The sequence below is a fragment of the Halichoerus grypus genome, chromosome 13 (assembly GCF_964656455.1).
Source record: "Halichoerus grypus chromosome 13, mHalGry1.hap1.1, whole genome shotgun sequence".
Lineage (NCBI taxonomy): Eukaryota > Metazoa > Chordata > Mammalia > Carnivora > Phocidae > Halichoerus > Halichoerus grypus.
Window position 1 is genome coordinate 21,122,895 of NC_135724.1, and position 13,106 is coordinate 21,136,000.

General features: G+C 38.8%; 1 protein-coding gene across 2 annotated transcripts in view; it reads right to left on the reverse strand.

The window, feature by feature from the left end:
• Nucleotides 1-13,106, reverse strand: part of DCC (DCC netrin 1 receptor) — a 1,153,179-nt gene that overhangs the window by 18,385 nt on the left and 1,121,688 nt on the right. For both annotated transcript variants that reach the window (XM_078060292.1, XM_078060291.1), the window contains exon 27: nt 12,120-12,332. In XM_078060292.1, the coding sequence (XP_077916418.1) occupies nt 12,120-12,332 (213 nt within the window). The remainder of the gene's footprint in view (nt 1-12,119; nt 12,333-13,106) is intronic.

Consider the following 13,106-nt stretch of genomic DNA (forward strand, 5'->3'; position numbering starts at 1 on the left):
GTGTGAAATAGTTCATTAGAGTCATACTACATGTAGAATAAATAAAGAGATAAAAATCTAAGAATACATGCAGGAACTAACTAAGAAGGGACTGACTATGTGGCAGCTGGAAGACAGTGAGTGCACTGGAGCTGGAGGAGGAGAGGGGGACAGAACCTGGACAGCGGACACGGCCCCCGACTGGCACAGGTTTCAGAAACTGGATCCTGCATCATGTCTAACCCAGGAGTACAAGGAGAAAAGTAAATATGTGCAGAAAATTCTCAAACATTAAAAACATCATGAAATCTAGGAAAAAAGCCTTTAAGCATTTTTCTCATGGTACTTCCCAATATTCTATCATTGTTCCTCTCTCTGATCTGTAATTTCTCAAATTCAAATACTCAGGTACTGGTAGGTACTTGTATAGGACCTGTTACCACTTAAATTAAGAAGCTGTGATGTAGGGGCGAGGGGGACAACCAAACAACCTTTTAACATAAAAGAAAGAAAAAGAAAGAGGTTGGTGGGGAGAGGGAGAGGAGAAAGAGGGGGCACAGAGGGAGGGAGGAAGACTTTAATTGCTCAAACGTTTATTGGAGAAGCAGGTTCTTTTTCTTTAAAAACTCTCCTCTCTCCCACCAGCTCTTTACTATCACCAAGTCTCCTCAAACATATATTTACTCCTTAGAATGATTTATTGCCCAATAAATGATTCATGATGATATTTTTCAGATATCATATAACACAACCTAACTTATTCAGTACTCAAATAAACATTTCTTTTATTACCACACTTTCTCTGTGATTTCTATTACCACTGTGTCTAGGTTCACTTACCCACCACCATCAAAAAAAATTTTTTTAAATATATTTTATAGATTTCATATGCTCATCACCCTGATATGATGCTGGCTGAATCTGACATTTTCATTGTACAATGCGTCACTGTTTGAGGAAATGTGTGTGTAATCATTCAGTCTCTGCTGAAGCACTTTCCATCACACATCAGAACATGGGATGCCACGGACAGGTTATGATGACCTCCTTAAATGACAATGCATCGCAGTTTCCACAGAACCTCCTTTACTGGAGAAAATTTATCACAGATGGTTATGAATCTTATCTATTAGTTTTAATTTAAAAAACAACAGAAAAGAGACAGTTTCAGAGGTGGGATCTCTTTTAAGACATTAAAATATTAATTTAATTCCTTCATCAGGCATTAACAAATATACACTAAGGCCCCAGGTGTTTGCACAAGAAAATGAATGACTTAATTTTGCAGAATTTCATTTGAGCAGGGCTAATATGTTCAGCCCTTAGATTCCAGAAAGTTACTTCTTACTAAAGGCTTTTGGATTGGTCTAAAAAACAAAAACAAAATGAAGCAAAACAAAAAACACTTTGTTGTTTACATTGCACAACTGAGCCTAAATGCAGGATGATGACAAAGTGGCAGGGTAAGTGGTCCTTAACTTGTTATAGATAAGGAACAGTTTGAGACTCTAACAAAAGCTATAAATGCACTCGCTGGGAAAAATGTGCATGTGCTCGCTCACACACACACACACACACACACACACACACACACACGTGAATGTAATTTCAAATAAGTTACAAAACCCTTGAGTTCTTCCATGAACTGCAGGCAAAGGACACGTGGTATGTTCTAGAACCTCACTACTCAAAGTATGATCTACAGAGTGGCAGCGTCAGCAACTTCTGGAATCATCTTAGAAATGCAGAGTCTCAGGCTCTCCTTCAGAGCCACTGAATCAGAACCTGCGTTTTAATAAGGTCTACAGGTGATTCCCAGGCATATAAAATTTAAGAAGTACGGAAAAAAAAAATTAAGAAGTACGGATTTAGATAGTCATGTTCATTGGAGAGTTTAGAATTAAAAACTTACATGTCAAATCACATTTAGAAATGAATCATACATATATAATATTCCTAGTAAAAGAAATTATATTAGTCATAAATGAGAAGACAAAGGTGTCAGTAATGTTTTACATATATTCAATGAGAAATAACTTCTTTTTCCCACTTCCAACAGCTCAATTCTTGCTCCTCACTTTGTATTCTTCCTTGCCCTGTTATTTATTCTCTTTGCAGAGACTAAATGCAGGGAATAGCTAAGTCAGATATTAGAGCTGGGATCTGGAAATTCCATGGGCTTTAGTCACGTCAAACTGGTTCATCCTGAGAAGCAATTCAGGAAATGCAGTGTTTCTAAGAGAGAAAGTCAGGCATGTGACCACCAAACCTACCCACTTTTTGGTGATAAATCCTTACTGGGTTTGAAGAATGGGCTTTCATACCAATTGGTAGAAACAGATTAAGAAATTGGAGGGGGAATTCTATTTAATGCCGTTTGGTCATTTAAAGGGGCTGGTGGGATCTTCCTGGCTGTCGGACGTATTTATAGCTTGAGAACAAGACCTGTTCAACTGGAAGAGGCCATGCTTCTCTCTAGACTCAGGAAACAATATTCAGATAACTGTGAGCAGACACTCCGCTCTCGTCTGTTCACCATTCTGTCTTTGTGCAAGGGCTGACCTCTCTCTGGTGCACACACTGGTGGTGAAATATAACATTCTGGAGTTAGATCTTGTTTTCCCAGCCACTAAAGCATTACAATTTATTTTTAACCCCCCTTCCACATGATCCTACAGCTTCTGAATATAAGGTGTTGCAGACTTCACCAGGCCCAATTTATAAGGCAATGTGGTCTCCAGCTTATATCAAATCAGAAGCTCTTGGATGCAGTGCTAACATTTTTATTTTTATTTTTATTTTTTTAAGATTTTATTTATTTATTTGAGAGAGAGAGAATGAGAGAGAGCACATGAGAGGGGGGAGGGCCAGAGGGAGAAGCAGATTCCCTGACGAGCAGGGAGCCCAATGCGGGACTCGATCCAGGGACTCCAGGATCATGACCTGAGCCGAAGGCAGTCACTTAACCAACTGAGCCACCCGGGCGCCCGCAGTGCTAACATTTTTAACCAGTATAATTCATTTTACATGAACAAGCCCTTTCCAGACTAGATTTTATTTTCACCATTTATAGTTGTGAAACATGGAAGCATAAAGAGGTTAAATGACTAATTTGACGCTAACCGAGCCAATGAGCAAGAAAGCTGGGTCCTACAGTTTTCTTATTTTCTTCCTGTAAATGCTCTTTCAGTCCTACATGGCTTCTGCCAGAGAAGAGACTGGGAAGATTGGGTATATTCCTCATTACATGGCCCCATTGTGCTGCCTTTAGTCCTGCACTGGGGTAGGCATCAGCTCAGATCATGTACACAAAGCAGCCTATTTCTATAAACTAACTGAGGTACCACTTCAGAGAGTAGCTGAAAAGAGAACAAACAAATAACTATAATTTTACATGCAACACTGACTGAAACTCAAGTTTAAATTAGCAAACTCAACCTTGAAAGGTAGACTAGGTCAACACATTATTATAGCTGGAAATACGCTATCTCTATTAAAAATCGTGGCTCAGGTGACCACAGAAGTACAAAGATACAAACAACTGTGTAAAAGGATGGGATATGTGAAAGAAGGATGTTTAAGAAGGGCACTTTGGAGTAGATGTGAAAAGAGTGTCATTGCGAATATCACTATTCCTAATTCCTATAAGCCTCTACCTGCAATTATGTCATAATATGTCTCTCAGTTTGAAATCAATAGGGCTTACTTATTGTTTTTCGCCAAAAGAAGAAGGAGGAGAGAGAGAAGAAGGATAAGGAGGAGGAGGAGAAGAAGGAGGAGGAGGAGGAGGAGGAAGAGGAGGAGGAGAAGAAGGAGAAGGACGAGAGGAAGAAGGAAAGGAGGAAGGAAAGGAAGTAGCAGCAGCTTGCTAGAATCCCTTTACCACAAAAGATAAAGGCATTCTTTCCTGGGAGCCTTGACAGTCTGGTAAATAAAAAGACCCTGGTAATAAGAACATCAACCCTAGCTATGAAGTACACAGGATGTTTAACAGGGCACTTGAATTCTCCATTAAGTCCCTACCAGTAAGATAAACATTATAAACATTCAGAAGGAGTAGAGCTCTAAATGGTTTTAACAATGGTTTTCTTACTTTATTTTAATATCACAGAGATTTTTTGTTTTCAATGTGTTAGATTTTTCACATTTTCAATAGTCCATTAACACAGAGGTTTATGTGAACACTTTTTGTTTCAAAATTTCCCCTTGTTCCCAAAGCAACTGAAACCTAATACTAGTTGACAATGCACACTATGAAGTTCAGAATCTACTTGAGTGAAACCCCTTCTCTTACTCATACTTTTTCACAAAGCGAAGAAAAAATACAGAGAGAATATCCACCCTCGTTTCTGCAGTAATTAAGACTGCTACAATTCCATGTTTCATTCCTCTTTAAATATGAAAGACTATCAAATTTCACAGATGAGAATAAATGGATTCGGGGGAACAAAATTAATTCCCAAATTGGCATAATGGAAAGACTCAGGACTCTTTTTCCACTGAGCTGCACTCCCTCTTCTTATGAATAAAGCAGATGCCATTCTCCATTGTAGTATGGATGTTAAATTAGTGAATAGGTTTTCCAGGGGTGGTGGCTTCATTATCATATTTTTCCACTTGATGCAATTTAATTCAGCTTTGGAATAAGATGTTATTCATAGTTCAGAACATAATATTTTAGGATCAAATGGTTGTGACTTTGGAAATTTTTTTCGGCTTATCTAATCCTTTTGCCAACTCTCAAGTTGCTTTGCTTCACCTGTAATCATCATTCGACTTGAAATTGAAGACCTGAATTCAATTTCTGGCTCTTACCTTTATTATTCTATTCTGCTCAGCTCCACAAGTATTTACTGAGTGCCCACTGTGGCTTATATAAAGGTCCCAAGGATAATGACATGTGATCCTAGAGAAGTTACAAGTTATTCAACCTCTCTGAACGTCTCCCTCTGCATCAATTGACAGTGATTGCACTTCTCCGCTAGGCATGAATTCACTTGGAAATGTCCTTTATAAACTATAAAAGGTGGCAAAATCCAGAACCTTAACCTTATTAATTTCACATAAGCTTATTTAAAAAAAAAAGGACACTTTGATCCTCAAGATATTTCATAAAAAACAAAATTTATATAGCAGAAGTTAACCATGTGACCTATGACATTCTTAGGAAATGTGAAAGGAATGTTTGCTGCTTTGAAAACAACTTATTGCTCACCCTTTTCCTTGTCATTCTCTTGCACTCATGAGGCCACCCACTCCTCATAAAATCCAAGGACGTTCTTAAATCATAGGTTTCAAATTATGTAGTCTACTTGGTAACAAAGTTCTGAAAATAGATATTTTTCATTTTCTCTTATGATTATACAGGTGGCAACTCAATACTTTAACCCCAGAGTTTAACTGTATTAAGTTGATAATTAACCTCAATTTTATATATTGATATAACCATTTCTGGTGAAATATTCTCTCATTTTTTTTTTTAATCTAGCAGAAGTCCTCTGAAAGGACTCAGATTTTGACTCAACTGTCCTGCCTTGTCCCAATAGATTTTTGCAGTTCGAAGGAAATACCAGCTGTTTGTTTTTCATGCTCATTGACCCTGACATTCTCTAACCCACAATCTGAGTAATAGTCTCATGTGCCTTAACTTTTATCTTCATTTTACATTTCCTTCTATTCTTCTTTATTTTTATTACTGGACTCCAAAGCCCTGGCGACCTGTGGTATGTGTGGTACTGAAAAGCAACAGATATCAGCTCCCTGGCTCCCTACTGTCCTGCAGAGGGACATTGGCAGGTTGGACAAGTGAGTTTAAGCAGATAGGAGCGATCCTGAATCCCTGGCTAGTCACTACTCTTGCTAGAACTTCTTTCCTCCATCTAGCCTACATGAAGGAATAAAACATCTATTCAAATGATAAGCTAAATAACTCAAACTACCTTCTATGAAACAATTCTTTCTGGAGGCTATTTAATAACTAGTATCATCCTAGAAGCCCTCTTATGGGGCGGGGTCGGGGGGAGGTTGATCTAAGTATAACTATTCACATCACAAAAAAGTTAAATAAAATCCTTTGTTTCTCTTCAATGTTCTATTTCTCTGAATTCTTTTAACGTGGCCATTAGTGCAATTGTTGACCTTGGGCAAGCTGCTTAGTCTTTTAGGCTTTGGTTTTGTCATATTATAAATGAGACACCAGTCATGTGACTTACTCATAATGTTTCCTCTAGCAATCATTTCTCCCCCTTTGAGGAAATTAGAAGAGCTCTTTCCTGTTTAAAATACTGGAACCCCATCCTAGAGGAAATAGTACTTTATTAAAACACCAAGTAGGCTCCAGAGTCATAAACATTGGTGATATATAAGGCAATTTTGACTTACTTTTCCTAAGGGATAATTAAGGATGACTAGACCAAATGAAATTAGATTTCATCTATCAAAAAAAATCTGTTAGGAATGAGGACAGGACAACTTCAAGGAACTACCTACAGAAACAAACAAACTAAAACACAGATGATCTTACATATGAGATGAAATGTAACAGGAGATAGTGTTGTTTTCCCCATTGGAATTGATTAGTGGTATGGGCCCCAATAACGTCAAATCAACATATCTCTCCTACTTGGCTGTGCCAATGACTTATTTGACCTGACTGGCCTGAAAAGTGACCTTCTTGTTTCACCTGTGTAAGGATGTCTGATCTCCCGTGACCTCCCTGTGACTGATTTCAGCAGAATGGAACACTCCTGTGGTATCCTTGATGAACACCCCCAATGGTGGCCTACAAGTGGCTCAGGAAATGCAACTGTGTTAATGTGTTATAGTAATTTATTGGCAGTTTTGTGTGATAGCATATTTACTGAAATGAGGCCTGTCAAAAAGATCAGGTTATAGCAGGAACACATGATTTCCCAACCAGCCATAAAATATAAATCAAATGCCTTTCCCGTCCACTGTCCAGCCACCTCCACCCACTCCTTGTCCTCAGTCCTCAGACAAATTGAAGCACATGCCACAATTTGCAGAGGGAAAATCAAACTCAATTTCGTAGTACAATGAAATGAGTTTTGGTCTTGTCATGTCCACTGACATATTGATCCCTTGAAGACTGGAAAGATCAGAATGTTCTAGGTTTTTGCTTTTATAAATGAAAACGTGTGGAAATGCAATGTGTAAATGGAGGACAATAGAGCACATGGGCCCCTTTGACAAAGATGCAAGAACTCCAGGGGGCTGATGTAAAACAGTCACTATTTAGTATAAAAGTCACTATTTAAGAGGTCACACTTCCTTTCTCTTTAGAATTACAGCCTCAGAAGACAAATGGTCTCCTAATCCAGGTTCATTTAAAGTGCAGCTGATCATTTCACAGCTAAAAGGAATTTTCACTAGTGAAGGAAAAAAGAAAAAACAAAAACCCTCTCTTGGCCCTTTGTAGAATTTATGTCAGATCTGTAAGGCCATAAGCGCAACACTCCATCAAACATTTTCTATTTAACCTGAAAGGGGATTAAGCCAAATCACTTCTATGTCCACATCTGTGATTTGCAAAGTGCAGTGATTGTAGCCTCCCTGAAATGCATAAAGACTGCACAGTTATTCACTGTGAAGCATTAAGAAACGAACTACCTTATCATAAGGGGATGATGAAATTGTAAGAAACACCATAAAGTACTCTCGTCTAATAAGCTAAATTTTAACTGGGCAGGTGGAAATAAAAAAAAAAAAAATGAAGGAAAGAATCTGTGTTTTCAGGTAGGCAGAATTTCAGTCGTTATGACAACCGGCTGACTTTCTAATTACCACTCACTATAAAAATACCGCAAAAATCTCCCCAACTCCGTGGAGACAGTTACTGCGTAGTACGCACTGCCCTATACCTCACATCCTGCAAACACAGCTCCGCATGCCTTACTGGAAGTCCAACTGAGGCACAGATCAATGACGCTGCCTTTAAAAAAACCGCACACAATTATATGAGTAGGGAAAGAGCTTCTTCATTGATCCTAATTTAAGTGGTTTCAAAGCAGAAGGAGCTTCTCATTTGGTGTGATCTTTAAAAATTATAGCAATGCCTCACATTACCATATTCTAAAGTAATTACTTGAAGTAAGTAAAGATAAATTCATTAGAAATTACTCAGTCCTTTATTGTGAAATCTGAAGTAAAATTATTTGAGGTATTTTTTTAAGCCAACAAGAGAATGACTTTACTTCATCAATCAGTTTGACTAAAGTAATGATTTTCTTAGAATTAAAATTTGTTGAAAGCTCTAAGTATTTCATCTTTTAGGCTAAGAAGCATGTAGTTAATGTCACAGCTAATACATTTGTCAGTCTGCTAATTTTCTTTTTCTATTAGAATAAGTAAACATCAGCCCTTTCTTAAAAGCATACTATTTACCATGTGTCAGAAGCAATGCAGGGAGAACTTATTTGAAAATCATGAGGTAAGACATTATGAAATGAACAGGAATCACAGGGAGACAATGAAGGAGAAACATGAAAAGAAAAGGCATTTAATAATTCCAAAGTGATGGCAGGATATGCCTCAAGGTGAGTGGGGGAGGATGGCATTTAAAGGAGAACCATGAAAAATATATAATCAACCAAAACCCCAAAGATATTGGAAAATATAAAATAAGAGATAGTTTTTAAGAAATAGTTTAAATAAAAACAAGAATGATAGTTAAAATGAGATAGACAGTTAATAAAAAGAAGGCTCTTAGGTGTACAATGGAAATAAAAGAAAATGAGATCTTGCCTGCATGGCATTAGATCAGAGCAGGGTTCTTCAGATATGCTTATTTTTTGAGAGAACGGGTGTAGAGACAGCAGAAAGGACTCCATTTCCCATCTTTTAAAGACATAATACACTTATTTATGCTATATTGTGCCAGACTTTGTTTAAGGTTGCTTTCCTATTATTTGTAACCGGAAGAAAACAGTAAGTAGTAAATAACAATGCCAGTGCTTTGTTCTGTCTATTGTCAGATGTTCTTTCTAAAATTAGGGTTCTTTGTTACCACAGTCCTCTGGAGCATGGGTTGATTTCCAAACGTTGTATTCCAAAGCAAATATTTCTGCTATGGTAAAATTTCATTTAAATGAAAGTGACTTCAGGATTTTATTTTCATCTTTTTTTTTTTTTTCACCGTGATAACATAGTTAATCTTTACTTCCAACTAGAGACAGTAGTTAACCGTATAAAGTACTTTGGTGCATTCGTTTTTTGATATTATAAAATTGGTGTTCTTCCTCATAAAACAGTTAAACCTCTTGCCTCATTAGAATGTGAGTGAGGAAGGCTTATGAGGAAATGGTATTCCTCAATTCAAATTATTTCAGATGTTTCTCATTTTTCTTTTTATCAGTTTTGGGATGATTTGATGTAGTAAGTTTTTTAAAAAATCTATCTTCGTTTTTGTCGTTAAATAAGTTAGAAACAAACTAACAGGTGCAAATGAGTTCCTAAAATTTCAGAACCTGTGCTTATAGGCAAAAAGAGCGGGAGAAGATGCATTGGTCAGTAATTGTGCAGACATAAATGTTACTTAAATTAACTGTGTCACAGTTTCCGTAGCCATGAACCGGGGTTAAGAAAGCAGCTACCTCCCAAAGTTGCTCTGAGGATCAAATGTGATGTTACAAGTCTGCATATGCATGCCAGGCATATAATACATGTTCAATAAAGGGCTGAATACCAGTCATTTCCAAGGTCTATTCTTTTGGTTGGTACTGCAGTGGGAAACAGTGCAACCAGAAATCACCAGGGAGTGAGTTCTTGACATGGGAATTTCGTTAACTGAATTCTCTTGCTTCCAACTGTCCTTGTCTCAATTAGCAAAGACTTCACGGTTTCAGGGCACTATAAAGTAGCAGACTCTGCCCATAACGTGTGTGGAGTGTATAGATGTGGAGGATGGGGAGAGGGGTTTGGGCGATATAGATGTGCTTTAAATCCTAGTGTGGGTTTCTTTTGGGTTAGAAGAGCTATTTCCTGTGAAACAAAGTCATGGCATCCATTGAACCTATGTGTCAGAGAAACCTCCTTCATACATCCCAAGGGCTGGAATCCCACATCCTCCCTGAGCTCCACTCCACCTCCCAGGGCTAGCTGGTAGCTGAGCATCTGTACCACACACCCCAGGAAAGGCAGAACACCAGAGGGCATGAACACAAATCACTTAATATGGTACCAGGAACAAGAAACATTCTTAATATTAAGATAATATTCATAATTGCAATTGTATCTTTTTTACTGTTTGCAGTCATCATGAGGCTTATGAACTAATGCAGTGACTATAGCAGCTGTGGGTATGGATCTGAGTAACAGAAACTTACACATATTTGCCAAATGACAGACTGGCCAATCCAGCTGTGTCTATCACCGGAGCTCTATTTACTTGGGACCACTGAACTTTGCTATCTTATGCTTGATATATTGAGGCTGTTAAGAATTATTCAAATCGTTCAAATAATTTTAAGCACTACATAGTTCTTTATGTATCTACATATCTATCTTTTGGCTTTTTATCTGTTGCTCTTCCTCCTTCTTCTTTTCCTTCTTCTTCTTCTCTCCTTCTCTGCCCTCCCTCCTCCCCCCAATCCCTAACAGAAATGAAGAGGAACTCCAGATTAGCATCACTGGATACCGACTGAGGCAATAAAATGAACACTGCATCGGGAATAGGGGACTCTGGTTCTCATCTCTGCCAACTGATCTTCTTAGAAAGGCGTTCTTCAAGGTTAGTGTTCCTAACTCCAGTGTTGGGGGGGGGGTTGTCCCACCAACACCAACCAATTCTCAGACACCAGCAGAATTCAACTCAATTCTGATATGATCTACCTAGAAATAGTATCAGATTCCACAGGTTAAGGATTCAGCCATACAAAACTGTCTCCTACCCCCGACTTCAGATGCTAGTCACAAGCTCTAGGCTGCTACCTGTGCTTTTGACCTACTGGCTACAGACTGGTGGTTCCAACGACCTCCTTTCTAGGTTTGATTGATTTGCTAGAGTGGCTCACAGAACTCAGGGAAACATGTCTGTCAGTTTATTAAAGGCTATGATAAAGGATACGAATCAACAGCCAGATGAAGGGATACATAGAGTGAGGTCTGGAGAAAGGGCATGGAGTTTCCATCCCCTCTCTAGTCACATCATTCTCCCCAAATCTCCACATGTAAACCAACCTGTTTGCTCTCCAAACCCTGTCCTTTTAGATTTTTATAGAGGCTTCATTGCACAGTCATGCTTGACTAAGTCACTGGTCATTAGTAGATTCCAGCTCCAGCCCCTCTCCTCTCCCAGGAGGTTGGGGGTGGGACTGAAAGTTCCAACTCTCTAATCATGTAGTTGGTCTTCCTGGCAACCAGCCTCACCCTTGAGGGGGTTGTCCAAAAGTCATGTTCATAAGCAAACAAACAAACAAAAACCACCAAAGGTCACGTTCATTAACATAACTAAAGATACCTTTATCCCCTTATCACTAAGGAAATTCTAAGGGTTTGGCAGCTGTGAGCTCCAGAGTACCCAGAAACTGTGGAGGAAGACCTAATATAAATGAAAACTATATTTTGATCATCTAAATGACCAAATACGTATTTCTCATAAATCACACTATCACAGTTACCATAGAGATGTTACTCCTTGTTTAAGTGTTTGTTTTGTCATTTCTAAAATTAAGAAGTTGGACTCTTTCCCTTTCTGGCCCTGGAACTTGGAAATAAGAACCTCTGGAAGATGACTATTGAAAGGCACAAAGCAGAATTATGGAATTACACGCATATCTCTAAAAAGTGGTTTTTTCAGACTTTTGTATCTTTACCTCTAGTCTTGGTGTCTAGCCTTAAATTCTAGGATCCATGTGGCAGACTAAAGAACCAGGAATGTTTCCAGCAGTGTTCAGGATTGATGAACGAATTTACAAAGGAATAAAAGGCACCTATAACCAGCCAGTCCTTGCCAAGGCAGATCCTTACGAGCTGCACTAGAACCATCAGTACCAGACAGGAGCACACTGGGTAGGCCTACAGTGGTGACAGACATATTGCAACCTGCCTTCGCAGGAACCCTCATGCACTTAAGGAGAGGCACGGAGGAGAACTATTTTAAACGTGAACAAACGGGTATTTACCTGGCTGAGACAAGAGTGGCGTGTAAGGGACTTTCGGTTCTATTGCACTCATTGGTGGAGGTAGCAAAGGATTAGCAAAGCTGCGGAGTGGGTGTGTTGGTCGAACACAGGCTGTGGGGATGGTTCTGCTTGGTGCCTCCTCATTGCTGGGATGCTCAGGCTGTGCTGGGGGCAACATCGGTGGCTGTTGGGTGGCTGGTCCTTCACTCACCGCTGCAGTGGAGACAAGAAAAGCCATTCATTATTCCAGGACAAGGCTTGCTTTCCCTAAATCAGCTGCAGGGCCGCTGGATCCATGTAGAGAAATAAGTCAGGATCTGGCCAATCTCTTCTTCAAGTTATGAACATTCTCCTTTCTCTTCATTCATATGTTTCTGGGATATAATAGCATGTCCCCTTTAAATAACAGTGGAAATAGATCCAGCAAGACAGGGATCTATCTCGCAGGAAGAACAGTAAAGTATACACTGCTGTGTATTGCCTGAACTGGCAGGGCCCTGTAATCATAAGTGATGAAGCAAGAAAAAAGAGTTATTTCTCCTTTCATAAGTAGCAATGCCAGTGAAATTCAATATCCCAAACTCAGCTACAGCTGCATTATTATCTACTAGCCAATATGCCAATTTTTTTCTGCAATTTAAACATGCCATGTCAACTGTCAAACAAATCAGAGTTACCAGGTGTTCAAGGCATTGCTAATAAAATGATACAGGTAATAGCCACTATCATTGTCTTCCATAACAAAAAAGAAGCACATCCAGCTCAAAAGTTATATGAGAGATGACTTTGCTGGAACAAGTTGCCTGAATGCAGAATTGTAATTTTTCCTCTTTGGTAGCAAACCTTGTAATTTTCAGTCAGATTACTATAGTTGAAGAGGTTTCCTGTAGTCGTTTGTGATCACCTTTGGGCATTTGGACAGCTCCGTATACAGAAACATACCTCTTCTCCAGAGAACACAGTTGAGTGGGACTAAAATATTGGCAA